At 44.0% G+C, this 24761-nt stretch overlaps 4 protein-coding genes across 8 annotated transcripts in view; 2 read left to right on the top strand and 2 right to left on the bottom strand.

Annotated features, from left to right (window-relative positions):
* The window catches only part of WDR90 (WD repeat domain 90), a 716604-nt gene that overhangs the window by 613638 nt on the left and 78205 nt on the right, over positions 1-24761 (top strand). The gene's annotated exons all lie outside the window — the stretch shown is intronic.
* On the bottom strand, positions 232-7524 carry STUB1 (STIP1 homology and U-box containing protein 1). Its single transcript, XM_072119740.1, has 7 exons — positions 6418-7524; positions 6153-6351; positions 3004-3169; positions 2612-2702; positions 1913-1969; positions 1721-1837; positions 232-1053 (listed from the first exon to the last, which is right to left on the bottom strand). The coding sequence occupies exons 1-7, from the start codon at positions 6592-6594 to the stop codon at positions 928-930; spliced, it is 933 nt and encodes a 310-aa protein (XP_071975841.1). The 5' UTR covers positions 6595-7524; the 3' UTR covers positions 232-927.
* On the top strand, positions 7595-11040 carry LOC140074676 (uncharacterized). 4 transcript variants are annotated; one of them, XM_072119747.1, is made up of 6 exons: positions 7595-7742; positions 8195-8326; positions 8502-8595; positions 8960-9119; positions 9212-9364; positions 10042-11040. In XM_072119747.1, exons 2-6 carry the CDS (start codon positions 8199-8201, stop codon positions 10182-10184), a joined length of 678 nt encoding a protein of 225 aa, XP_071975848.1. In that variant the 5' UTR covers positions 7595-7742; positions 8195-8198; the 3' UTR covers positions 10185-11040. The 4 variants fall into 4 exon arrangements, with proteins under 4 accessions (XP_071975848.1, XP_071975844.1, XP_071975845.1 ...); XM_072119743.1 differs by having other exon boundaries at positions 7624-7774; XM_072119744.1 differs by lacking the exon at positions 7595-7742 and adding an exon at positions 7785-7858.
* Positions 10370-24761, bottom strand: part of LOC140074673 (rhomboid-related protein 1-like) — a 39216-nt gene continuing 24824 nt past the window's right edge. The window contains exons 4-8 of the mRNA XM_072119739.1: positions 20651-20799; positions 17077-17189; positions 13965-14065; positions 13259-13319; positions 10370-13071 (exon numbers count right to left, since the gene is read on the bottom strand). Coding sequence (XP_071975840.1) covers positions 12800-13071; positions 13259-13319; positions 13965-14065; positions 17077-17189; positions 20651-20799 — 696 coding nt within the window. The 3' untranslated portion in view covers positions 10370-12799. The remainder of the gene's footprint in view (positions 13072-13258; positions 13320-13964; positions 14066-17076; positions 17190-20650; positions 20800-24761) is intronic.

Here is a 24761-nt window from a genome sequence, read left to right as displayed (position 1 = left end):
TTTGTGGTCATTGGCTGATGAGTCAGGGGTGCACTGACATTACACGTGACTATGGTGCTGGTATATGGACTGGATTTCCTGCATCAGATACAGATAATTGGTTACATCTGCACCAACGTGTCCTGATCCGACTGCAATGACCTGTCCTGAGCAATAGGGGGGCACCCCTGGTGTGTCATACGCACATATCACCCCTTTAATAGGTGAAAGCTCCCGGCTCATACACTAAGATCACTGAGCAGCCACATAACCTTTAATATTTGCACTGTGCACTGACAGGTAGAGCAGGCCCCTCCCCATGTCTGAATAACAACCAATCATAAAGGAGTATAGTCCTGCAGCCGCATCTACACGAGTCACTAGAACATATTTACATCATCTATGTACAAGGAAGAAGCTAACACGGGCAGGGGGCGCCCCTCGTATAGCAGGGGGCAGGTGTCAGTGCTCCGAACATTACAGCCTGTATCATCTGTGGAGGGACGAAACTACAACTCCCAGCATGGCGGCAGCAGATGTGGGGAGTGGTAGTGTCACTGGTGGGGACGTCGTGCAGCCTACCACGGAGGTTAGGATCCATCACACTGCGAGCTGGAGGATAAGTGGTTGCTGAGCTATGGCGCCACACTCTGGTGAGGATGTACTATGACGTCTATGACAGAGGTGGGGATAACACTGAAGACACGGTGCAGGAGGGACCACCTCGTGGTGGCGCTGTGTAGTCCTGGTGCTCCACCACTTCCTCCATGTTTCATGCTATACGGTGTAATGCGGACGAGAGGACGCCTGATCTACGGACACAGCGCTGGGAGCGAGTGAGACGAGTAAGGCATGAGGCGAGACAGGCACGTTACATCACTCCGCCACCGCCGTCATCCACCACCAAAATTATAATAGGAAACAAGTATTCGGGCCGATGGCGCCAACCTAGTAGTCCTCCACCCAACCGTTCTCCGATATGAAGGCGTCGATGACCTCTTTCATGGCCAGGTTTGGGATCAGCTGATCTTGGGTCAGAGGGCTGCGGGTCACGGGGTCAAAGTGTCCGACTCTCTGCAGCAGAAGCAAAGTGCGGTGAGCGTTATATATCAATAAAGACTAGTCATAGAGATCAACAGACTAAAAGAGCCATTTGTTTCAAGATCTCTGCTTGTTGTCTTTGAATAGATTCTGATAATCTACAGACTAGAGCCCAAACGGAAAACGTAAAGGAGCTTCTTCATAGACTTTAATAAACCTTCTGTTACCTATTTACGATGCGTTTGCCGCGCTGGAGAGGAGGAGGGGTGACATGTCCTATCTTTTCCCTGCTTACGGAGCGATATGGTGCCTCAAGTGCTGCACCGTACCGCTCCGTGTGCCCTTTGCCGGCCTATGGGGGCTGTAAATACGTTCCCCAAACGGTTGTGTGAATGTAGCCGAACAGATGTTGACTTCACCTTAAAGTATTTTCCAATATATATTACTATAGGACAATACCCCCCTCTCCTGAGCGCCTTCCAGCCCCAGCGCTCACAATTCACGTGGTGTAGTCACTTCTAGAAGCCCCAGAGAACCACCATAAATTCTATTTACTCCACCTCACACCGAGGGATTGTTACATTTCTAAACCCATCATCTCCACAATCCTCTGTTCTGAGCATTTGTTACATTGTATCAGTTCCCTGTGAGACGTATGAGACGAGTGCAGAGATCCTGAGCCCCTCCTGGTCTCCATTACCTGCAGGTGCTCCTCGATGTCCTTCCTGTCGTAGGTGATGCCGCTGGGGGTGATACACGGCTCCCTCATCAGCTCGAAGCTGATCTTCCCACATAAGTAGTCGGGGATGTCTCGCTTCTGCGCACACATGGAATAAAGGGTTAATGACAACCAATATGGCCGCCGTCACCTTCCCAGTCTCGGGTCACTCACCTTACGTTTCTCGTCCACTTGGGAGAAGAGTTCGTCCATTTCTGCCAAATATTTGTCCTGGGGAGAAATAGAAATGAACCGTGTGACGTGGCTGATAACAGGGAACAATAACTAAGGATAAGACGCCCTGCAGCCGTGCAGTCACACCCCGAGCCCTGGTAATGAGTAACCAACATTTATGTAACCTGAACCACAGTTATGGGAGAAATATATCTGAAAACAATCATTGTCCCTGTTGCAATGCATGTCATAGAAGAACGAAAGCCGCTACGTAAAAGTCTGTACTGTGTATACAGCGCCTGGGAGACCTATGTGTATCCATGGTAACAGTGTAGTCTGATCCCACAGTCACAGGACTCCATGCACATGACTGCAGGGTCAGACTACACCAGGGTTTGTTTGTAGTCTGTAACCATGGAGACACTTTGATAAGCATCAGAGCCGTGTACCCAATTTTTTTGTGTTTATATCGCCCCCACCCCAAAAAAAAAATCCTATTTATCCTCCGGGGTCCTTTGGGGAAGGAACCAAGCTTGTAAAAGTATTCCCACCCTTTAAATGAGTTTTAGGAAAATAAAGGGATTTTGTGGGCTGGACCTCTTATGGACAGGATAGGTGATGACCCCCAGACCGTGGACCCCCTCCTCCTGGACCAGTATCTTCAGTGTATGAGGAGTCAGCGCCGCGCTCCGGACTCACATGCTTAGAGGCCACGCAGGAGAGCTGGGTCCGGCTCCGGTTCTCATCCACGTTCTCCTCTTCGTGCTTCGTCTTGGCCTCTTCCATTTCCCTGTGAAGTTGAGAGAAGGCGACATGTTGGATGACATCTATAGGGTAACACACTGCATGCAGCCTACAGTACAAGGGACTTCACAATATGGGACCCCTCCGACCTTAAGAGAGGAATTGTGCATCGCCTGCAGGACATCACCTTTAATTAAAGGGCACTTGACCACCTGGACAAAGCCTTTTTTATATAGCATTCCCTGAGTGTAATGTAATGAGCCCCGCCCCAAATCAGCCTGGGTACCTAATGACCTCTAACCTCCTCTAATATCCTGTACAGACCCCTATGGGGCCCGGGCTCTCACCGTTCCTTCTCGGCCAGGATGAGTTTGGTGAGATAGGCGTGCAGCTCGTTCTCCTGGTTGATCCGGCGCTCCTCAATGTTGTTCCAACGCTTCTTCTTGGCGATCCGCAGGGCGCTCGGGATGTCGTCCCCGAAGTTCAGCCTCTGCTCTTTGGCCAGATTATATGCTAGGGGAAGGGGAGATAAGGGTCACGTGCGGGGTCAAGACTCCTACTCTCTATAACATAAGCACGCCACCTCTCAAGTAGTTTCAGTAGATTCAGAATCGTCAGCTCTCTCCATGGGTTATCATTACACACATCATCATCAGTGACTCTACATGACAAGTACAGGTCGCTGTGCATCACCTGGGGCAGAGCTCATCATAGATCTGCCATGATATATACAGTGACGTCCCGAGCAGCTGATAACAGCTTCAGCTTCTCACCAGTAATGGACTAGAGTGAGGAATTGCTATTTAACCCATTCTTTGTTCTGTAAGAAGCCGTCTACAGAGCGAGCAGACAATCGCCCCGTGTATCATCTCCCTCCTCCTCGGCTATTAAAAGGGAGATGTCAACAGGCCAAGTGCTGAGCGGGCACAAGAGACACAAATCAAGCGAACACAACGTCCTGTGCACCAACATGCAATTAGTCAAAGGGTTAATGACACCCCTGCTGCAGGGCCTTCACCTGATAGAACTGATAACAGAAAGTAATAGATTGTATCCCCCTGTACAGTCTCCTCTCCCCGGGATGTAATGGCTGATAACAGAGAGTAATAGATTGTATCCCCCTGTACAGTCTCCTCTCCCCGGGATGTAATGGCTGATAACAGAGAGTAATAGATTGTACCCCCCTGTACAGTCTCCTCTCCCCGGGATGTAATGGCTGATAACAGAGAGTAATAGATTGTATCCCCCCCCCCTGTACAGTCTCCTCTCCCCGGGGTGTAATGGCTGATAACAGAGAGTAATAGATTGTATCCCCCCTGTACAGTCTCCTCTCCCCGGAGTGTAATGGCTGATAACAGAGAGTAATAGATTGTATCCCCCCTGTACAGTCTCCTCTCCCCGGAGTGTAATGGCTGATAACAGAGAGTAATAGATTGTATCCCCCTGTACAGTCTCCTCTCCCCGGGATGTAATGGCTGATAACAGAGAGTAATAGATTGTATCCCCCCTGTACAGTCTCCTCTCCCCGGGGTGTAATGGCTGATAACAGAGAGTAATAGATTGTATCCCCCTGTACAGTCTCCTCTCCCCGGGGTGTAATGGCTGATAACAGAGAGTAATAGATTGTATCCCCCCCCCCCCCTGTACAGACTCCTCTCCCCGGGGTGTAATGGCTGATAACAGAGAGTAATAGATTGTATCCCCCCCTGTACAGTCTCCTCTCCCCGGGGTGTAATGGCTGATAACAGAGAGTAATAGATTGTATCCCCCCCTGTACAGTCTCCTCTCCCCGGGGTGTAATGGCTGATAACAGAGAGTAATAGATTGTATCCCCCCCTGTACAGTCTCCTCTCCCCGGGGTGTAATGGCTGATAACAGAGAGTAATAGATTGTATCCCCCCTGTACAGTCTCCTCTCCCCGGGATGTAATGGCTGATAACAGAGAGTAATAGATTGTATCCCCCTGTACAGTCTCCTCTCCCCGGGATGTAATGGCTGATAACAGAGAGTAATAGATTGTATCCCCCCCTGTACAGTCTCCTCTCCCCGGGATGTAATGGCTGATAACAGAGAGTAATAGATTGTATCCCCCCCCCCCTGTACAGTCTCCTCTCCCCGGGATGTAATGGCTGATAACAGAGAGTAATAGATTGTAACCCCCCCTGTACAGTCTCCTCTCCCCGGGGTGTAATGGCTGATAACAGAGAGTAATAGATTGTAACCCCCCCTGTACAGTCTCCTCTCCCCGGGGTGTAATGGCTGATAACAGAGAGTAATAGATTGTATCCCCCCCTGTACAGTCTCCTCTCCCCGGGATGTAATGGCTGATAACAGAGAGTAATAGATTGTATCCCCCCTGTACAGTCTCCTCTCCCCGGGGTGTAATGGCTGATAACAGAGAGTAATAGATTGTATCCCCCTGTACAGTCTCCTCTCCCCGGGATGTAATGGCTGATAACAGAGAGTAATAGATTGTATCCCCCCCTGTACAGTCTCCTCCCCCCGGGGTGTAATGGCTGATAACAGAGAGTAATAGATTGTATCCCCCCCTCCCTGTACAGTCTCCTCTCCCCGGGGTGTAATGGCTGATAACAGAGAGTAATAGATTGTATCCCCCCCTGTACAGTCTCCTCTCCCCGGGATGTAATGGCTGATAACAGAGAGTAATAGATTGTATCCCCATGTACAGTCTCCTCTCCCTGGGGTGTAATGGCTGATAACAGAGAGTAATAGATTGTATCCCCCCTGTACAGTCTCCTCTCCCCGGGATGTAATGGCTGATAACAGAGAGTAATAGATTGTATCCCCCTGTACAGTCTCCTCTCCCCGGGATGTAATGGCTGATAACAGAGAGTAATAGATTGTATCCCCCCCTGTACAGTCTCCTCTCCCCGGGATGTAATGGCTGATAACAGAGAGTAATACATTGTATCCCCCCTGTACAGTCTCCTCTCCCCGGGATGTAATGGCTGATAACAGAGAGTAATAGATTGTATCCCCCCCTGTACAGTCTCCTCTCCCCGGGATGTAATGGCTGATAACAGAGAGTAATAGATTGTATCCCCCCCTGTACAGTCTCCTCTCCCCGGGGTGTAATGGCTGATAACAGAGAGTAATAGATTGTATCCCCCTGTACAGTCTCCTCTCCCCGGGATGTAATGGCTGATAACAGAGAGTAATAGATACATGACACTCCCTAGGCTCTAGAATCTGCAGTAATCAGTGTGTCGGCTCTGCATTAATGATTCAGCAGAGTTATGTAGTGCGCGGTCTGAGCGTGTTGTTAGTAACCAGATCAGACGCTGACCCCCCTCCCCTGGCAGAGTCATGGAACATTCCTGTCACTGCCTACAGGGGGGCTCCAGCTCCTGCACAACCTCCTATACATGCTATCAGTGCTTATACTTGCTGTCAGTGAATGGCTACTTCTAGAGCCCAGTGCAGAGACTCTAGAATCCATAGAGCAGCGATGTTTTGGGCGGTGCTGCCCCCTCACCTCTCTGCAGGTTGGCGATGGCCTCGTCATAGTTCTCCATCTCCATCTGGCACTGCCCCAGGAAGAAGTGCGCCTTGACGGACTGGCAGTCCAGCTCCAGCGCGTGCTTACAGTCCGCCAGCGCCTTGTCCAGCTGCTGCATCTTCAGGTAGCACAGGGCGCGGTTGGTGTAGTACACGGCGATAGAGGGGTTCCGGGTCTGTGGGGTACAGAGAGATGAGACACAGCAGCACAGAGCATGTCAGGAGGGCGCTGGGATACTTACAATGGCCTTGCTGTAGCAGGAGACGGCTTCCTGATATTTCCGAGCCACAAAGAGCCGGTTACCCTGTTCCTTCAGCTCCTGGGCGCTGACACTTTTTTCAGGGCTCCCACCGATCCCCCCCGGACCACCGCTGATTCCAGAAGGGCGACCTCCGCTGCTCTCCTCCTTGCCCTTCATTCCGGGGCCTCCAGGAGTCACCCCTCCAAACCTCGGGACGCTTGGTGTCACCCCCAATGTCACTGTGGAGATGGGACCCCCAAATGGGACCCGCCTTACCAGGAAAGTGAAAGGTCAATACTCAAGCGCCTCGCAAACACAGGGTGCACCTCACAACACCCCAAACACCCACCCCTATATACTGTGTATAAGAGGATAGAGACCCCACAAGAGATGCCCTGTGTCCCACCTATAGAGGGGAGGCCTTATGGAGAGAACACTAAATACTGAGGACTCTGGAAGAGGCCAAGATACTGTGTATTAGTGGGTAAGACCCTAATACATAGATGTGCCTGCCCCCTATAAGACCTACACACTGTGTACTAGATGTGCTGACCCCATATAAGACCTTATACAATGTGTACTAGATGTGCTGACCCCATATAAGACCTTATACAATGTGTACTAGATGTGCAGACCCCATATAAGACCCTATATACTGTGTAGTAGAGGTGAGGGCCCTGTATACTATATATTAGAGGTGAGGACCCTGTATAAGAGCCCTCTGTGCCGTCTACTAGAGGGTAGGACCCGGGCACAGGCAGAGAGCACTGCCCCCTGTCACTCTCTGCAGGGATAGGACCTCCTGACCTCCGCTAACCCCCAATTACAGGACATTAGGCTCCTGTGACCCCTCAGGCCTTCCCCCGCCGCCCCGCACTACTCCTCCCGGCAAGGAGCTCCAGCTCTGACACAGCTCCAGGCCGGATAGCCCCGGAGCCTCAGGAACCTACAACAGCAACCTCCAACCGGATCTTCCGGCCCGTCCGCACACACAGGAGACGGCTGACAGAGCAGTATTCAAGGACTGAAACATTTGTGTCCTCGATATGCGAAGCTGCTTTCTTATCGCTGCGGCCTTTTTGTCGTAGAGCGAAATCTACAGGCAACCTATTCTTATGCCCCAGCCAAGATGGCTCCTGAGAAAGCGACAAAAGTGTCTGAGCCGGTTTACCTCTGGCGGTTATAGCTACTCTGTATTTGATTGGAAAATTTCCTAGAGGCAGCCAATCACATTTCTCTTGGGTTGAGTTGGCGTGGAACGCAAATCGCAGCTGAAACGCAAACACGTGACCTGGCCGAACTCTGCGCACTCCCCAGGAGAGCGGGTATTTGCTAAAAGTGTCTGACACTATAAAACGTGAGCGGGGACATGCACTATTTATATAGGGGCTCATGAATGTCGGTGCAAATTATCTAGACAACTTTTCTATAGATATAGTGGGTCAGTTCTTCAGTTCTTCAGTACTTTGCTTGCTGTCAGTAAATGAGCACAGTCAGCCTGAAAAAAACTGTGCATACTTATCACAGCTGAGGGTTTGTTACATTTATATGCAGTGTAGACACTCTTCTAGTGGGAAAAATGATCTGTACGTTTTGTCTGCACTGATACATTGTAACAAAGGGGAGAGAGATCAGCTGCAGACTTCATCAGCAGCCCAAATCGCTGCAAGCGGTTGCACGGCGTGCCCCAAAGATATCAGGAAACCCTACCCAGAAGTGTGACTGGTTAATAAGTTGTGCTGCTCTTCTAACAGTTGAATATTTTCATCTCACTCAGGAATATGGCCTCTGCCTCGGGTCTCTTCCAGTGCAGCGATCCGAAGACATGGAAGAGGGTCTCGGATATGTATTGGGAAGTTGTGGCCGCAAAAGGAGCGAAGCAGAAAAAGTTACTGGAGCTGGACAGATGGTGAACGCAGGGAGGGGGCGGCCATCCTACTCATCCATGTGGTCTTATCTCTATGTCATGTGCATATCAATGTGGTCTATTGCTCCCTGTTATCTGCCATTTCAGGCCAGAGAGGCTGATTTTCCTTATTTAGGCACATAAAAATTACAAAATCATATAACCTCTTGGTTACCAGGTATCAGGAGGAGCTTCCGGCCCTCATCGGCGCTCGCCCACACAAGTCCCTGACCTCGGAGGAGATGGTGAAGCTCATGGAGTGGAAGCTGACGGTGAGACGAAACAAATACACTATTTTTTTTTTCTTTTTTAGATCAGCTTTAACAAAAATGAATGAATAATACTCTTTTCCATTGTCCTGGGTAATGTAGCAGTTCAGGGACTAGGAAAGTTGGATGATATGGACACACAACGGTAGTGATTATCCTCTACTGGCATGGCCAAACACCCCTGAGCGGCCACATTGGTTGTCGCCCAACTATCACAGACTGTCTGGCTATGCCAGTAGAGGATAATCACCATGTCCATATCATCCAGCTTTCCTAGTCCCTGCATTGCTACATTATCCAGGACCATGGAAAAGCTTTGTGATCTACCCAGAGGAGTATTATTAATTATTTTTTTGTTACTGGGTAGAGAGGGAAGTTCCGTCCACGCCTGAAGCAGCTGGTGTCATCCAATGCGGCCAGTACAGTAGAGAGCTGCACCAGGAAAGCTTTCCAGCTTCTCCCCGATGTATCTGCCGCCATCGAGGAGCTGTGCCAGCTAAAGGGCATTGGACCCGCCACAGCTTCTGGTGAGTGTTCATTTACAAATGAATGGATGACCTCATAGTTATAAGGAGATCTTCCTCAGTAACTCGGAATCCTCTGCCTTCTGACCATTTAGCGGTTCTATCAGCTGGAGCCCCAGAGTTATCAGCCTTCATGGCAGATGAAGCTGTGGAGAGTGTACCCGGCCTATTTCCTATACAATATAATGTGAAGCACTACCTGAGGTACCTGGAGGAGCTAAATAAGAAGTCTGAGGCTTTGAGCAAAGGTAAGAAGAAGAAGCTACAGTGTAAAGCAAAGTGTGAGTTCAAGCAACTCCACCAGAAGAATAGTGAGTGCAGCTCTGGGGTATAATACAGGATGTAACTCAGGATCAGTACAGGATAAGTAATGTCATGTATGTACACAGTGACTGCACCAGCAGCAGAATAGTGAGTGCAGCTCTGGAGTATAATACAGGATGTAACTCAGGATCAGTACAGGATAAGTAATGTCATGTATGTACACAGTGACTGCACCAGCAGCAGAATAGTGAGTGCAGCTCTGGGGTATAATACAGGATGTAACTCAGGATCAGTACAGGATAAGTAATGTCATGTGTATACACAGTGACTGCAACAGCAGCAGAATAGTGAGTGCAGCTCTGGGGTATAATACAGGATGTAACTCAGGATCAGTACAGGATAAGTAATGTCATGTATGTACACAGTGACTGCAACAGCAGCAGAATAGTGAGTGCAGCTCTGGAGTATAATACAGGATGTAACTCAGGATCAGTACAGGATAAGTAATGTCATGTATGTGCACAGTGACTGCAACAGCAGCAGAATAGTGAGTGCAGCTCTGGAGTATAATACAAGATGTAACTCAGGATCAGCACTGGAGAAATAATGTATGTACTGTGTGTATGAATGTACACAGAATATGACACAATGTGTTTCGCAGCTTCCGAGGAGGCATGGACTCCTCATCGTGTGGAGCTTTGCCTGTGGACTTGGAAAGTTGCCGAAAAACATTGCCCTGAACTCCTGGAGTCACTGGGAGATGAGAAAGAAAGACCTGCAAAGAAACTGAAGACCAAGCAATGATGTGCACCAGAATGGAGAAGAACAGCTTCCATCACTGACCATCAATATGTCTGCCTCGTAGGAGCCCTTGTCCTATAATATTTACCAGGACTTGTATAGTGCTTTTGCCTAGTGGGTCAAATCCCAGAACCTGTAATGAAGGGCCTGGATGTGACTATAGAGACAATACACAACAGCCTCAGATCAGTCATGTACAGCATGTTGATTTTATTCAGTCTTTTTGAAGCCATCTTTAATTTCCTTGTACAATCTTTCCAATGTTAAAAAATAATAATAATAACCCATGGTGACACAATCGCCATCGCTAATGATATGTAGTAATGTGGGTTCTCCCCGGCTCATGACGCCTGCAGCCACAGCATACGTAGATTTTTGGCACTTAAGATGTGTATTAAAGGGGTTGTTATACCACAGACGTTCGGTGTGAGATTGCTGGGGGTCCTGAAGTCTCAGATAATGAATTGTCTGTGTGCAACCAACGCTCCATTCACTGCGCAAGATCAGCACCCTGGCAGCCCTAGCCACCCTTCATTCATTACAAGTATACAGGGGGAAGGGTGACGTAAGGTCCCCAATTCGCCTGATCTCTGGAGTTCCTCGTGGTCACACGCTTATGCGGTTTGAGGTGTTTTTCATTGGACCTCCCCTTTAAGAGTGCACATTTAATATGGGTGCCGGCCCTGGTTGTATTATACTCCGAGTAATAGATATATTCCTTATTATTTATATTATACTCCTAGTTATAGACATATCCTTATCATTTTATGTTTTAGAACAATCTCTACCAATACTCTTCGGTAAAATTTGTTTGTATTCACGGCCTATCCCCGAAATAAATAATTATTTTTTTCTTTAATATGTATATATTTTTTCTTTTTTAGATATATATTATTAAATAACTTTATTTGTACAATTTAAAATCTCTGAAAAGTCATCACATTATTAAAAATGGCTGCCACTGCAGGCCATTTTATATCAGTGCTGGTTATCATACTCAAAATGGCCACCACATATATTTTGTCTAAATTTGGGCCCCCTCTCCTGTGTTTTACTTAGCAACCAGTTGGAGATTAGGGAGGTTGAAACCCAAATCATGACTGGTTGCTGTGGGAAGCCAGGCAGTTTTTGGCATCAGGCTGTGTGTGTATTTTGAGGCACGCAATCACAGCTCAGCTTTCATTCCTAATCATCAGTGGAAAAAATAAGACACAGGCTCTGATTGGTTGCTGTGGACCACATTGACTATTTCAAGTCTTTTTTTAAAATGGCCGCCGTTTTCTGACATCAGAAATGGGCAACATCAAAACGTGAGGTAAAATCTCGGTATTGAGGCCTCCCCTATCTATATAATGCTACAGTATGAGATAACTGGTGTGTTTTTTAACCATTTTCTAGGCCAATACAAGATTAAATCCTAATGTGACAGGATTCTCCATGCAGATCAAGAAAAAGTTATAAAAGCCAATGAACATTCACGTGTCTTCTGTCAAAATGTTTACCGGTAAGTTGCAAGCAGTTCGGCACCATTTTCCTCAAGGAGATGTTTTTTAAGAGGCCGCAAAAGGAGGCAACTTTGGGTGTGCTACAAAGAGTGGCAGATGGGTTATCATCAGGTATAATCTACACTAAATAATTGTGTCATTTCTCTAGTCACATCCAGAGCTGCTTTGAAAATACTTCTGTTTGCCATTGGAAACCAAAGGATGAGTCTATTCCTAATGGCTGAGCACTGAGCCCCCCGCAATGGTATTCACTATAGTAAGCAGAATTCTGAATGCAGCTCTGCAGGTAACTAGAGGATCTCCATGAAAGAGGAGTTTTCCTAAGATTTCTTATTAAAGAACAATATTAAAATGGGCAGATTGTTCTGAATCCAGCGTCTGACCCGCCGTTGTTAGCATGGACACCGATTCTACAAAGCATCAGTTTTACTGCTAAGAACTGCCCCTGCTTGAGGTAAAATTGTCATAATTGGAGGAAAAATAAGGCATTGACTGAAAGAGCAATTTCAAAAGAAAAACCCAATTAATATAAATCGTTAAGCGGACCTTCTGATGGGACGGTTCTGGGGATGTTCTGTGACTAGCTATATATGGCCGCCTATTACTCGTCCCCTCGCTTTTCTGTAATCCTGCTGTCAATGTAGAGCTCAATGCAAGGATTTATTGTCCCTTTTAGGGAAAATGCTCTTAAAGGCGCATCGGTTATGACGACAACTACCATTGTATATGAATTGTGTTAATGCCTATTAAGTTTGCACTACCTTAAAGGGCCAGTATACCGGTATACGCCATGATATCACAGTGTAGAAGTCACCCTGCAGTTTGGGGGATAAGTATGTGAAGTAAAAGTATCCTGATGATAACCCATCGTCTGCTGAGCTCAATCTCCAGGCAGCAAAATAAAAAATATAAAAAGCACCTGACCACATATATACATAGCAAACATCACATGACTCTGCTGTACTGGACAGAGCGTCACTCTTCTCCCCCATCATCTTGTGGACCTCCATCCTGTTGGGAAAAAGCTTCGGCCGTTTGTCCGACAAGCAAGTTCCTTTCCGAATCATCACCAGGATAAGTCTTTTGAGGGTAAGACGCGTATTGGGTCGAAGCTCATGGAGGATGCGGGATCTGGACGCCGAGCAGGTCGTAAGCAAACACATTCCAAAATATAGCGAATGCCAGGAAGGTGGCGTAGCAAAGCAAGATCACCCACCAGCCGCACTGGTCCTGAAGATTCTCCTCGTAACTGCGCAGGATGGTCAACCCCATGCTGACCCCCACAGCCGCACCCGCCAGGTGCGCCATGAAACTTGGCTGGGGCCCGGCGGCTGGTAACGGAGGGGAAAAACGGAGCCAGACAGCGCGGCCCACCTCCGAGCTCACTGTGGATGACAAGAAGATTAGAGGGTCACTCCATCATTTGTAGGTCCCAAAACTTAGCTTTGCGTCCCCAAAACTCGACTTTTCTTTCTCTTACCGAAATATGCATCAGTTTAACAGGTGGAGAAGCCTTAAATTGCTATTATTTCAGATCAAATTCTATATTTTACCAGAAAGGTCAATACTTACTGCAGACCAAGGCGAGTACCATTCGGAGAACCTTGTACGGGCAGCGCATCCCGGCCCAATTCTGTCAGGGAGAAACAATATGCGTCATTGGTATAACCGGCGCCATCACTGGAGTGCGGACGTATAGGGGTCACAGCAATGCTGAAATGTATAGGACCGCAGACCCTCCGTACAGCAGGGGTGGTCCTTCATGTGGGGACACAACGCTACACAAGACTTCTGGGCTTCCCCTTTTAATTGAATTGAGGTCAGGCTGCAGTTGCTATGACAGCAGTGACTAGGCCGGACTCCTCTGTTATTAGGCCATCTTTTCATGGAGAGCGGAGTGACAGCCTTCCAGTAATGACACGGTCTCACCCGTATGCCGCGGGCCGCAGACTCCCGGCGCTGCTCTGTGCGCTGTCAGCTCCGTTCATCTCCCTGCTGTCATACTGTCACCTCCCCTCATGTCACCCGAGCCTCAGACGATGACATGAGCCGCTCACTGGCAGCAATGGATAGCCCAGGCTCTTATCCATCCCGTATTTCGATTTCATTATCTGACAGGATGATGCCAAAGTTATGGAGGTCACTCGGACATGGACGCCGCACTGATTTGCCCCCAATATTTAGGCATGTTACTGTGCATTTCCTAGGGGAATGAAGACTGGCTGATATTTTTTTTAACAATTCCTAAAAGCCACTACATGTATATCCATCAACTTACCATAACAACATTGGCGAGATGGGCAGAACACAGCGCATACACACCGCCAGAGCCTCCGACTAATGGCGCTCTCATGTCTGTGACCGAAACAGCAAGGGATCCTGGGAGAACAGACAATGTAAAGGAATAGTAAATATATCAGCACATAGGGGGCAGTATTATAGTAGGTATATTCCTGTACATAGGGGGCAGTATTATAGTATTTATATTCCTGTACATAGGGGGCAGTATTATAGTAGTTATATTCCTGTACATAGGGAGCAGTATTATAGTAGGTATATTCCTGTACATAGGGGGCAGTATTATAGTAGTTATATTCTTGTACATAGGGGGCAGTATTATAGTAGTTATATTCTTGTACATAGGGGGCAGTATTATAGTAGTTATATTCTTGTACATAGGGGGCAGTATTATAGTAGTTATATTCCTGTACACAGGGGGCAGTATTATAGTAGTTATATTCTTGTACATAGGGGCAGTATTATAGTAGTTATATTCCTGTACATAGGGGACAGTATTATAGTAGTTATATGCCTGTACATAGGGGACAGTATTATAGTAGTTATATTCCTGTACATAGGGGGCAGTATTATAGTAGTTATATTACTGTACATAGGGGGCAGTATTATAGTAGTTATATTCCTGTACATAGGGGGCAGTATTATAGTAGTTATGTTCTTGTACATAGGGGGCAGTATTATAGTAGTTATATTTCTGTACATAGGGGGCAGTATTATAGTAGTTATATTCCTGTACATAGGGGGCAGTATTATAGTAGTTATATTCTTGTACATAGGGGGGAAGTATTATAGTAGTTATATTCCTGTACATAGGGGGCAGTATTATAGTAGTTATATTCCTGTACATAGGGGGCAGTATTATAGTAGTTATATTCTTGTACATAGGGGGCAGTATTATAGTAGTTATATTCTTGTACATAGGGGGCAGTATTATAGTAGTTATATACTTGTACATAGGGGGCAGTATTATAGTAGTTATATTCCTGTACATAGGGAGCAGTATTATAGTAGTTATATTCTTGTACATAGGAGGCAGTATTATAGTAGTTATATTCTTGTACATAGGGGGCAGTATTATAGTAGTTATATTCCTGTACATAGGGTGCAGTATTATAGTAGTTATATTCTTGTACATAGGGAGCAGTATTATAGTAGTTATATTCTTGTACATAGGGGGCAGTATTATAGTAGTTATATTCTTGTACATAGGGAGCAGTATTATAGTAGGTATATTCTTGTACATAGGGGGCAGTATTATAGTAGTTATATTCTTGTACATAGGGGGCAGTATTATAGTAGTTATATTCCTGTACATAGGGGGCAGTATTATAGTAGTTATATTCCTGTACATAGGGGGCAGTATTATAGTAGTTATATTCCTGTACATAGGGGGCAGTATTATAGTAGTTATATTCCTGTACATAGGAGCAGTATTATAGTAGTTATATTCTTGTACATAGAGGGCAGTATTATAGTAGTTATATTCCTGTACATAGGGGACAGTATTATAGTAGTTATATGCCTGTACATAGGGGACAGTATTATAGTAGTTATATTCCTGTACATAGGGGGCAGTATTATAGTAGTTATATTACTGTACATAGGGGGCAGTATTATAGTAGTTATATTCCTGTACATAGGGGGCAGTATTATAGTAGTTATATTCCTGTACATAGGGGGCAGTATTATAGTAGTTATATTCCTGTACATAGGGGACAGTATTATAGTAGTTATATGCCTGTACATAGGGGACAGTATTATAGTAGTTATATTCCTGTACATAGGGGGCAGTATTATAGTAGTTATATTACTGTACATAGGGGGCAGTATTATAGTAGTTATATTCCTGTACATAGGGGGCAGTATTATAGTAGTTATGTTCTTGTACATAGGGGGCAGTATTATAGTAGTTATATTTCTGTACATAGGGGGCAGTATTATAGTAGTTATATTCCTGTACATAGGGGGCAGTATTATAGTAGTTATATTCTTGTACATAGGGGGGAAGTATTATAGTAGTTATATTCCTGTACATAGGGGGCAGTATTATAGTAGTTATATTCCTGTACATAGGGGGCAGTATTATAGTAGTTATATTCTTGTACATAGGGGGCAGTATTATAGTAGTTATATTCTTGTACATAGGGGGCAGTATTATAGTAGTTATATACTTGTACATAGGGGGCAGTATTATAGTAGTTATATTCCTGTACATAGGGAGCAGTATTATAGTAGTTATATTCTTGTACATAGGAGGCAGTATTATAGTAGTTATATTCTTGTACATAGGGGGCAGTATTATAGTAGTTATATTCCTGTACATAGGGTGCAGTATTATAGTAGTTATATTCTTGTACATAGGGAGCAGTATTATAGTAGTTATATTCTTGTACATAGGGGGCAGTATTATAGTAGTTATATTCTTGTACATAGGGAGCAGTATTATAGTAGGTATATTCTTGTACATAGGGGGCAGTATTATAGTAGTTATATTCTTGTACATAGGGGGCAGTATTATAGTAGTTATATTCCTGTACATAGGGGGCAGTATTATAGTAGTTATATTCCTGTACATAGGGGGCAGTATTATAGTAGTTATATTCCTGTACATAGGAGCAGTATTATAGTAGTTATATTCTTGTACATAGAGGGCAGTATTATAGTAGTTATATTCTTGCACATAGGGGGCAGTATTATATTTCAGGATTGTAGCTGGACTTGAACCAGTCTGGAGCGCAGGTGTGTGAGATCAGTAGCACTGTAGTGTAGTAGTTTTAGCAGGCGTCTGGCTATATATTGCAGCAGAAGAAAGGGACTGGGAAATAGTTGAATTTAGAGAGCAGAGTAGTGTTCGGATATACCTCCAGTGCACTTGGTGAAGCTACAATCCTGGAATATAAATCCATATACCACATAAGAACATACACAAAGGTCTGATTACACTTCTCTCCAGGGATAATACATAACACTGGCTTTATATGCTCAAACCTGCTGGTAAATTCCCTGTAAATACTCAGTATGTGAAGAGTGAGGATAGAACATACAGTATTCTCACCCCTTATATCAGACGTGTTTGGTACAGTGACACTCACCTGCCAGCACCCCGGCCAGATACAGGAAACTGATCCTCAGCACCCCATGCACCATCTCTAGGGGGACTCCGATCATCAGCTGCAGGAGGGTGTTAAATCCCAGCTGCTCCAAGCTGTGAGGACAGACACAAGGTCCAGCGCAGGATTAGCATCTGTATACGGTGACTATATGTATAGCACATGCTGGGGTGATAACTGATGACCAGCAGGTCTTAGTCTAAATTTTTTTGCAAAAATGACTCCACACGTCCTCTATGCAAATGTGAAAAACAAATCTATTTAAAAGCGATGAATGACATATTTTATCACAATGTACCTGTGATAACATAACGTTCTGACCACAGACGGGAGGTTCTGTACCATGTAATGTACTGTTATCACGGGCTACAATGGTCGCTATGGAAATACCAAGACGGGGGAATTACTGTTACAGAACAAGGGCAATAATACATCACTGCAAAGCATCATGGTCTGAAATTTCACTAGCAAACCCTAATTGGAAAGGTGGAGCTTATTGTGTCCGATTCCTAGAACATTCTAGAACTTTCTGTGACGTTAGGATCCGCCATATGAATGAATTTGCCGCTTCTTGAAAAAACAAAGTAGCATTTTAACACCTTGAAGGTGATTCCGCGCGTCAGTGGTCTTTTCCCCTCGGTTGCAGGTACATCTATGAAGTGGTGACGCCGGATTGTTTGATCCTCTGCGAGCGGCAGGGGCTCTGCCAAGTAAAACCTTTTAAGGTTCAGGAGTCTCGCTGTAGCGCGCGCCATTAAAGGGACTCTTGGCGTCGCCTTGATGTGTGAGAGTAAAGCTTATTTCCTGGCACCGTGCCCAGAACAATAGTCGCCGGCGTTCCCTCTGAAATATCTATTCTCTCCGGCGCACGCGAGTATTTCTAAAATAAGCCGGCTCTATTTGTATTAAATACAAGATGTAACAAATCGCTTTCCACTTCAATATCGGTGGCGGAATATCCCACATAAGACTGGCTATATAAAGGGGCACTCCGCCCCTATGGGATCATCATCGTGTGCTATCACCACCGAGTCCTGGAAACCATCTGCAACACCCCTGCCAATGCATAGGCAGGCTGGTAGTTGTGACTAGCGCCCTCTCCAGGTAAGGAGCTGTTAGGGAAGATTGATCACCTCTATAGGAAGTTGCTAGAATCTGGGATGTAGTGTAATCGCAGCTGTAGCTACTGCCTGGCAAGGCAACAGTTAATTGTGATATGTAATGGTGCTTCTGTTACACAAACTGGAAGGTGATTGGAGAGCTGCTACCACCTGACCAGGGAGCATATAAACCCATGCACACCTTCAGTGCTGCCACAGTCACTAATCCCAGGAACATTCTAGTGCCCCAGGTTTACTGCCTGGCACCCAGGGCAAGTCCAGAGACTTAAGCCCAGAACTGCAGCTTCCACCATCCGGACTCAGTCCCATCTTAACCAGCCCTGCCTACATCTACTATCAGGCTGTGTGCATCTTTTCATGCGGACCGGCTCTCCAGAACCTTTCCAGCTTAAGAAATCTGCTGTTCAATAAAGAACTGTGAGTTGATTTGCACAACGTTACCTCCGTCTGATCCCTGGATACGGCTGTTACCACCACAGGCTCCCAATCCATCACCCTTGGACTCATCCTACAGACACCTCAGGGGCTGCCCCAGGGAGAATTGGTACCACAGCCTCTCCCTCTATATTTCTTGCACACACCGCCTGCTGGAGAGCTGCCAGGCTGTAGGACAGCCCTCCGGTCCCCATACCAAGCACCGGGACATCAGCGTGCCTAGGCCACAACCACCAGCCACTCCGGTATTCTGGGCCCCGGCTGGCTCCAAGCCCAAAGAAAAGGCCCCGCTGGGGGATGTTGCACATCAGTAAGAGGCCGAGGGCTGAGCCTCTATTCTTATTATGTGTCTCAGAGTACAGGGAGGGATGGGGGCTAAGGAGGTGGCAGTGTACCTGCCCGGAGCAGAGGGGGTAGGAGCAATATTATACAACGTCAAGATCTGTCAGCCGCTAACAGATAATCTGAAGCTTTATAGGTAGATATGAGGTGAGATAGATTCATATGAATGGATAGATGCTGATAGGTATCCAAAGAAAAAATAAGCAAGAAAAAAATTATATAGGGGGAGATTTATCATACGTCTCTTAGAGCAGAACTGTTCTAGTTTCCTATGGTAACCAATCAGAGCTCAGCTTTCATTTTCCCACAGCTGTTTATAAAATAAGAGCTGAGCTCTCATTGGTTTCCATGGGCGACTAGAACAGTTTTACCTCAGAAACTTGATGAGAAATCTCCCCCATGGTGTTTATTCCAAGCATTTGGAATACACACCAGTTTTTCTTCTTGAAAATTTTTGCTGCTTATTATTTCTTTGAATATTTTGAGGAACCTTTGTCGCCCGTTCTGAGATTTGGGTGCACCCCCCTTAGGGAGATGGCACACGTGGGGTTTTGAACGCGTTTTTGGCCTGTTTTTAAGCAGTCCCTCAAAAACAGCATGCGTTTTTAACAGGTTTAACCAATTATCTTCAATTCAAACTGGTGAAAAAAATGTATACATTTTTGTCCTACTACTTAAAAACACGTTCAAAACGCCACGTGTGGCATCACCCTTATATGGCTTTGTACACTGCGCTGCTTGACATCTTCTCTATGTAGATAGATGTGAGACAGAGTCTGATTGGTGGGGCCCTGGTCCCGGCCATGACACTAGTGGTCCTAATCCCCCCTCTCCTGGTCCTCTGCCTATGAATGGAGCAGTAATTCTGGGGGCGCTGCCTCATGGTCCAGATCCGGAACCCAAACCCGTGTAGGAAATGTCTACTTGTGAGTAAGTGGGTCAGTACCAGCCCCTGCACTGATATAATAAGAGGCAGGATGAGGCACCGCGAGGCCTATAATTAGGACGTCACCGCTATGTGTTACCATGACAACCACCACTACGGCCTTGAGATCAATGCACGGCGCCAGGGAATGATGGGAGCCGGATAGTAACGGCCTGTAATACATCAGCACCAGGGACCGGACCAGAACTGTTCTCCAGGTCCCCATCCTAATAGCCTCTCCCCTGAGGCCTGGCCGGTGTGTGATATACGGAGGATAACCCCCTCCCCGATCCCTCGCCGTGTCACACGTTCTTATACAGAAGGATTGATGTTTAATGCACCTGAATCCATCAACAACATCTATAGAGCGGCGCCATCTCAAGTACCTGGTTACCATGGAGACCATGGAAAAATATCTCTCCTGGATCTCCGAGCAGATTTATGTAACGCTGCGTCTCTGACTAATGAAACCCGGATCCGGCACCGGCGCCGCAGGAGAGTCCAACATCATTAGTAATAATTATTTGTCCTTAATTCTGTAAAATCTCCATGTATAATACACGGAAACCATCAGCAAGCAGGGGGCTGCTAACACCCCATCGGACATCACTGCTTTAACCCCTTCAGGACCAGGCTCATTCCCGTTTTCTATACTCCTACATTCCAAACACCATTGGACATTGCCCGACACCAGAATGACCCTACTAGGGGGTCAGGTGAGGGGGACACTTACCCGACGTGCATGAACATATAGGTGAGGAAGCGCCAGGCCTTGGCGCGATGTCCCGGGTGGTAGACCAGGGGGCTCTTCATGTACTCAGGGTGGTAGGTCTGGAGCACCCACTTGTTAAGTTTGACCCCGTAACACAGGAACACGATGATCTAGAGAGGACGAGACCGACCTGAGAACTGCAGAAGATGGCGGCCAGCGACTAGTAACCCCCCAGGTAGCCGGAGACTACATATAGATATTGTGTCATTAGAGCCCCTGTACACCACACACACAAAACACCGGACTCATGGTGAGGGGGGGGGGGGGGCATGAACACATTCCACAGATATGAGATGGATAGAGATATATACTGTAGATATGTGATAGAGATATAGACTGTAGATATGTGATGGATAGAGATATAGACTGTAGATATGTGATGGATAGAGATATATACTGTAGATATGTGATGGATAGAGATATATACTGTAGATATGTGATGGATAGAGATATATACTGTAGATATGTGATAGAGATATAGACTGTAGATATGTGATGGATAGAGATATAGACTGTAGATATGTGATGGATAGAGATATAGACTGTAGATATGTGATGGATAGAGATATAGACTGTAGATATGTGATAGAGATATAGACTGTAGATATGTGATGGATAGAGATATAGACTGTAGATATGTGATGGATAGAGATATAGACTGTAGATATGTGATAGATAGAGATATATACAGTAGATATGTGATAGAGATATAGACTGTAGATATGTGATAGATAGAGATATAGACTGTAGATATGTGATGGATAGAGATATAGACTGTAGATATGTGATGGATAGAGATATAGACTGTAGATATGTGATAGATAGAGATATATACAGTAGATATGTGATAGAGATATAGACTGTAGATATGTGATGGATAGAGATATATACAGTAGATATGTGATAGAGATATAGACTGTAGATATGTGATGGATAGAGATATAGACTGTAGATATGTGATGGATAGAGATATAGACTGTAGATATGTGATGGATAGAGATATAGACTGTAGATATGTGATAGATAGAGATATATACAGTAGATATGTGATAGATAGAGATATATACAGTAGATATGTGATAGAGATATATACTGTAGATATGTGATGGATAGAGATATATACTGTAGATATGTGATAGAGATATAGACTGTAGATATGTGATGGATAGAGATATAGACTGTAGATATGTGATGGATAGAGATATAGACTGTAGATATGTGATGGATAGAGATATATACTGTAGATATGTGATAGATAGAGATATAGACTGTAGATATGTGATAGAGATATATACTGTAGATATGTGATGGATAGAGATATATACTGTAGATATGTGATAGATAGAGATATATACTGTAGATATGTGATAGAGATATAGACTGTAGATATGTGATAGATAGAGATATATACTGTAGATATGTGATGGATAGAGATATAGACTGTAGATATGTGATGGATAGAGATATATACTGTAGATATGTGATAGAGATATATACTGTAGATATGTGATAGATAGAGATATAGACTGTAGATATGTGATGGATAGAGATATAGACTGTAGATATGTGATAGATAGAGATATATACTGTACATATGTGATGATAGAGATATATACTGTAGATGTGTGATGGATAGAGATATAGACTGTAGATATGTGATAGATAGAGATATAGACTGTAGATATGTGATGGATAGAGATATAGACTGTAGATATGTGATAGATAGAGATATATACTGTAGATATGTGATGGATAGAGATATATACTGTAGATATGTGATGGATAGAGATATATACTGTAGATATGTGATAGAGATATAGACTGTAGATATGTGATGGATAGAGATATAGACTGTAGATATGAGATGGATAGAGATATATACTGTAGATATGTGATAGAGATATAGACTGTAGATATGTGATGGATAGAGATATAGACTGTAGATATGTGATGGATAGAGATATAGACTGTAGATATGTGATAGATAGAGATATAGACTGTAGATATGTGATAGATAGAGATATAGACTGTAGATATGTGATGGATAGAGATATATACAGTAGATATGTGATAGAGATATAGACTGTAGATATGTGATAGATAGAGATATATACAGTAGATATGTGATAGAGATATAGACTGTAGATATGTGATGGATAGAGATATATACAGTAGATATGTGATAGAGATATATACTGTAGATATGTGATGGATAGAGATATATACTGTACATATGTGATAGAGATATATACTGTAGATATGTGATAGAGATATAGACTGTAGATATGTGATGGATAGAGATATAGACTGTAGATATGTGATAGAGATATATACTGTAGATATGTGATGGATAGAGATATAGACTGTAGATATGTGATGGATAGAGATATAGACTGTAGATATGTGATAGATAGAGATATAGACTGTAGATATGTGATAGAGATATATACAGTAGATATGTGATAGAGATATAGACTGTAGATATGTGATAGATAGAGATATAGACTGTAGATATGTGATGGATAGAGATATAGACTGTAGATATGTGATGGATAGAGATATATACTGTAGATATGTGATGGATAGAGATATATACTGTAGATATGTGATGGATAGAGATATATACTGTAGATATGTGATGGATAGAGATATATACTGTAGATATGTGATGGATAGAGATATATACTGTAGATATGTGATGGATAGAGATATATACTGTAGATATGTGATGGATAGAGATATAGACTGTAGATATGTGATGGATAGAGATATAGACTGTAGATATGTGATGGATAGAGATATAGACTGTAGATATGTGATAGAGATATATACTGTAGATATGTGATGGATAGAGATATATACTGTAGATATGTGATAGATAGAGATATAGACTGTAGATATGTGATGGATAGAGATATAGACTGTAGATATGTGATAGAGATATAGACTGTAGATATGTGATGGATAGAGATATATACTGTAGATATGTGATGGATAGAGATATAGACTGTAGATATGTGATGGATAGAGATATAGACTGTAGATATGTGATAGAGATATAGACTGTAGATATGTGATGGATAGAGATATAGACTGTAGATATGTGATAGATAGAGATATAGACTGTAGATATGTGATGGATAGAGATATATACTGTAGATATGTGATGGATAGAGATATATACTGTAGATATGTGATAGATAGAGATATATACAGTAGATATGTGATAGAGATATAGACTGTAGATATGTGATGGATAGAGATATAGACTGTAGATATGTGATAGATAGAGATATAGACTGTAGATATGTGATGGATAGAGATATATACTGTAGATATGTGATGGATAGAGATATATACTGTAGATATGTGATAGATAGAGATATAGACTGTAGATATGTGATGGATAGAGATATAGACTGTAGATATGTGATAGAGATATATACTGTAGATATGTGATGGATAGAGATATAGACTGTAGATATGTGATAGATAGAGATATATACTGTAGATATGTGATGGATAGAGATATAGACTGTAGATATGTGATGGATAGAGATATAGACTGTAGATATGTGATGGATAGAGATATATACTGTAGATATGTGATGGATAGAGATATATACTGTAGATGTGTGATGATAGAGATATATACTGTAGATATGTGATAGATAGAGATATAGACTGTAGATATGTGATGGATAGAGATATAGACTGTAGATATGTGATAGAGATATATACTGTAGATATGTGATGGATAGAGATATATACTGTAGATATGTGATAGAGATATATACTGTAGATATGTGATAGATAGAGATATAGACTGTAGATATGTGATGGATAGAGATATATACTGTAGATATGTGATAGATAGAGATATATACTGTAGATATGTGATGGATAGAGATATATACTGTAGATATGTGATAAATAGAGATATAGACTGTAGATATGTGATGGATAGAGATATATACTGTAGATATGTGATGGATAGAGATATATACTGTAGATATATGATGGATAGAGATATAGACTGTAGATATGTGATAGAGATATATACTGTAGATAT

The sequence above is a fragment of the Engystomops pustulosus genome, chromosome 8 (assembly GCF_040894005.1).
Source record: "Engystomops pustulosus chromosome 8, aEngPut4.maternal, whole genome shotgun sequence".
In the NCBI taxonomy this organism is placed as follows: domain Eukaryota; kingdom Metazoa; phylum Chordata; class Amphibia; order Anura; family Leptodactylidae; genus Engystomops; species Engystomops pustulosus.
This window is presented reverse-complemented; position numbering and strand designations above follow the sequence as displayed.

Coding starts and splice junctions, on each gene's coding strand:
- LOC140074676 (XM_072119747.1), top strand. CDS start 8,199: ATGGCCTCTGCCTCGGGTCTCTTCCAGTGCAGCGATCCGAAGACATGG. Junction 8,327..8,501: donor TTACTGGAGCTGGACAGATG/GTGAACGCAGGG, acceptor CTTGGTTACCAG/GTATCAGGAGGAGCTTCCGG. Junction 9,120..9,211: donor TGGACCCGCCACAGCTTCTG/GTGAGTGTTCAT, acceptor CTGACCATTTAG/CGGTTCTATCAGCTGGAGCC.
- STUB1 (XM_072119740.1), bottom strand. CDS start 6,594: ATGAAGGGCAAGGAGGAGAGCAGCGGAGGTCGCCCTTCTGGAATCAGC. Junction 2,703..3,003: donor ATCCTGGCCGAGAAGGAACG/GTGAGAGCCCGG, acceptor TCAACTTCACAG/GGAAATGGAAGAGGCCAAGA. Junction 1,838..1,912: donor AAGTGGACGAGAAACGTAAG/GTGAGTGACCCG, acceptor ATGTGTGCGCAG/AAGCGAGACATCCCCGACTA.